The sequence below is a fragment of the Octopus bimaculoides genome, chromosome 24 (assembly GCF_001194135.2).
Source record: "Octopus bimaculoides isolate UCB-OBI-ISO-001 chromosome 24, ASM119413v2, whole genome shotgun sequence".
NCBI classification, from domain to species: domain Eukaryota; kingdom Metazoa; phylum Mollusca; class Cephalopoda; order Octopoda; family Octopodidae; genus Octopus; species Octopus bimaculoides.
In genome coordinates, this window is record NC_069004.1 from 17,409,539 (window position 1) to 17,410,376 (window position 838).

Consider the following 838-nt stretch of genomic DNA (forward strand, 5'->3'; position numbering starts at 1 on the left):
CAAACACATACATATACATATATACGACGGGCTTCTTTCAGTTTCCATCTACCAAATCCACTCACAAGGCTTTGGTCGGCCCGAGGCTATAGTAGAAGACACTTGCCCAAGATGCCACGCAGTGGGACTGAACCCGGGACCATGTGGTTGGTAAGCAAACTACTTACCACACAGCCACTCCTACGCCTATATATATGATACATAGAGAAGATAGTCAGAGGTATAACAACAGTATGATCAATCCTGGGTTGTTGTACTCACCAAATTTATCTCTTGCTGGTTGAAGGTCTGTGTATACTCCAATGGCTCTCAGAATATCTGGTTTGGTTATGTCAGGGTATTTATACTGGAAATGTAAGAAACAAAGTAGCACTTTAATATTATTCTACACACATAAACAAAATATTGTTAGGTTGCTTTTGAGAACTACTAGTAACATGTAACCCAGTACAGCCTGTTGCATGTTTGGGTTATCAGCAACTAAACTGGTAACCCCACCGGGTTTGCTTGGTGAGGAGGGTGATTGTTGAACTGGGTGAAAAACAAGACCTGTCAAAGAATGGAAGAACTCATGAGTAGTCAATGGCCATTCAACAATAAGTACATATGCGTGTGTATCATCATCATCATCATCATCCTTTAACGTCCGCTTTCCATGCTAGCATGGGTTGGACGATTTGACTGAGGACTGGTGAAACCGGATGGCAACACCAGGCTCCAATTTAATTTGGCAGAGTTTCTACAGCTGGATGCCCTTCCTAACACCAACCACTCAGAGTGTAGTGGGTGCTTTTACGTGTCACCCGCACGAAAACGGCCACGCTCGAAATGGTGTCTT

At 43.4% G+C, this 838-nt stretch overlaps 1 protein-coding gene across 2 annotated transcripts in view; it reads right to left on the reverse strand.

The window, feature by feature from the left end:
* Positions 1–838, reverse strand: part of LOC106874961 (tumor susceptibility gene 101 protein) — a 58,816-nt gene that overhangs the window by 31,186 nt on the left and 26,792 nt on the right. Inside the window, exon 2 of one of the 2 annotated variants that reach the window (XM_052976440.1) lies at positions 262–346. The exons of the other annotated variant lie outside the window; for it this stretch is intronic. Coding sequence (XP_052832400.1) covers positions 262–346 — 85 coding nt within the window. The remainder of the gene's footprint in view (positions 1–261; positions 347–838) is intronic. 2 annotated transcript variants of the gene reach the window in all.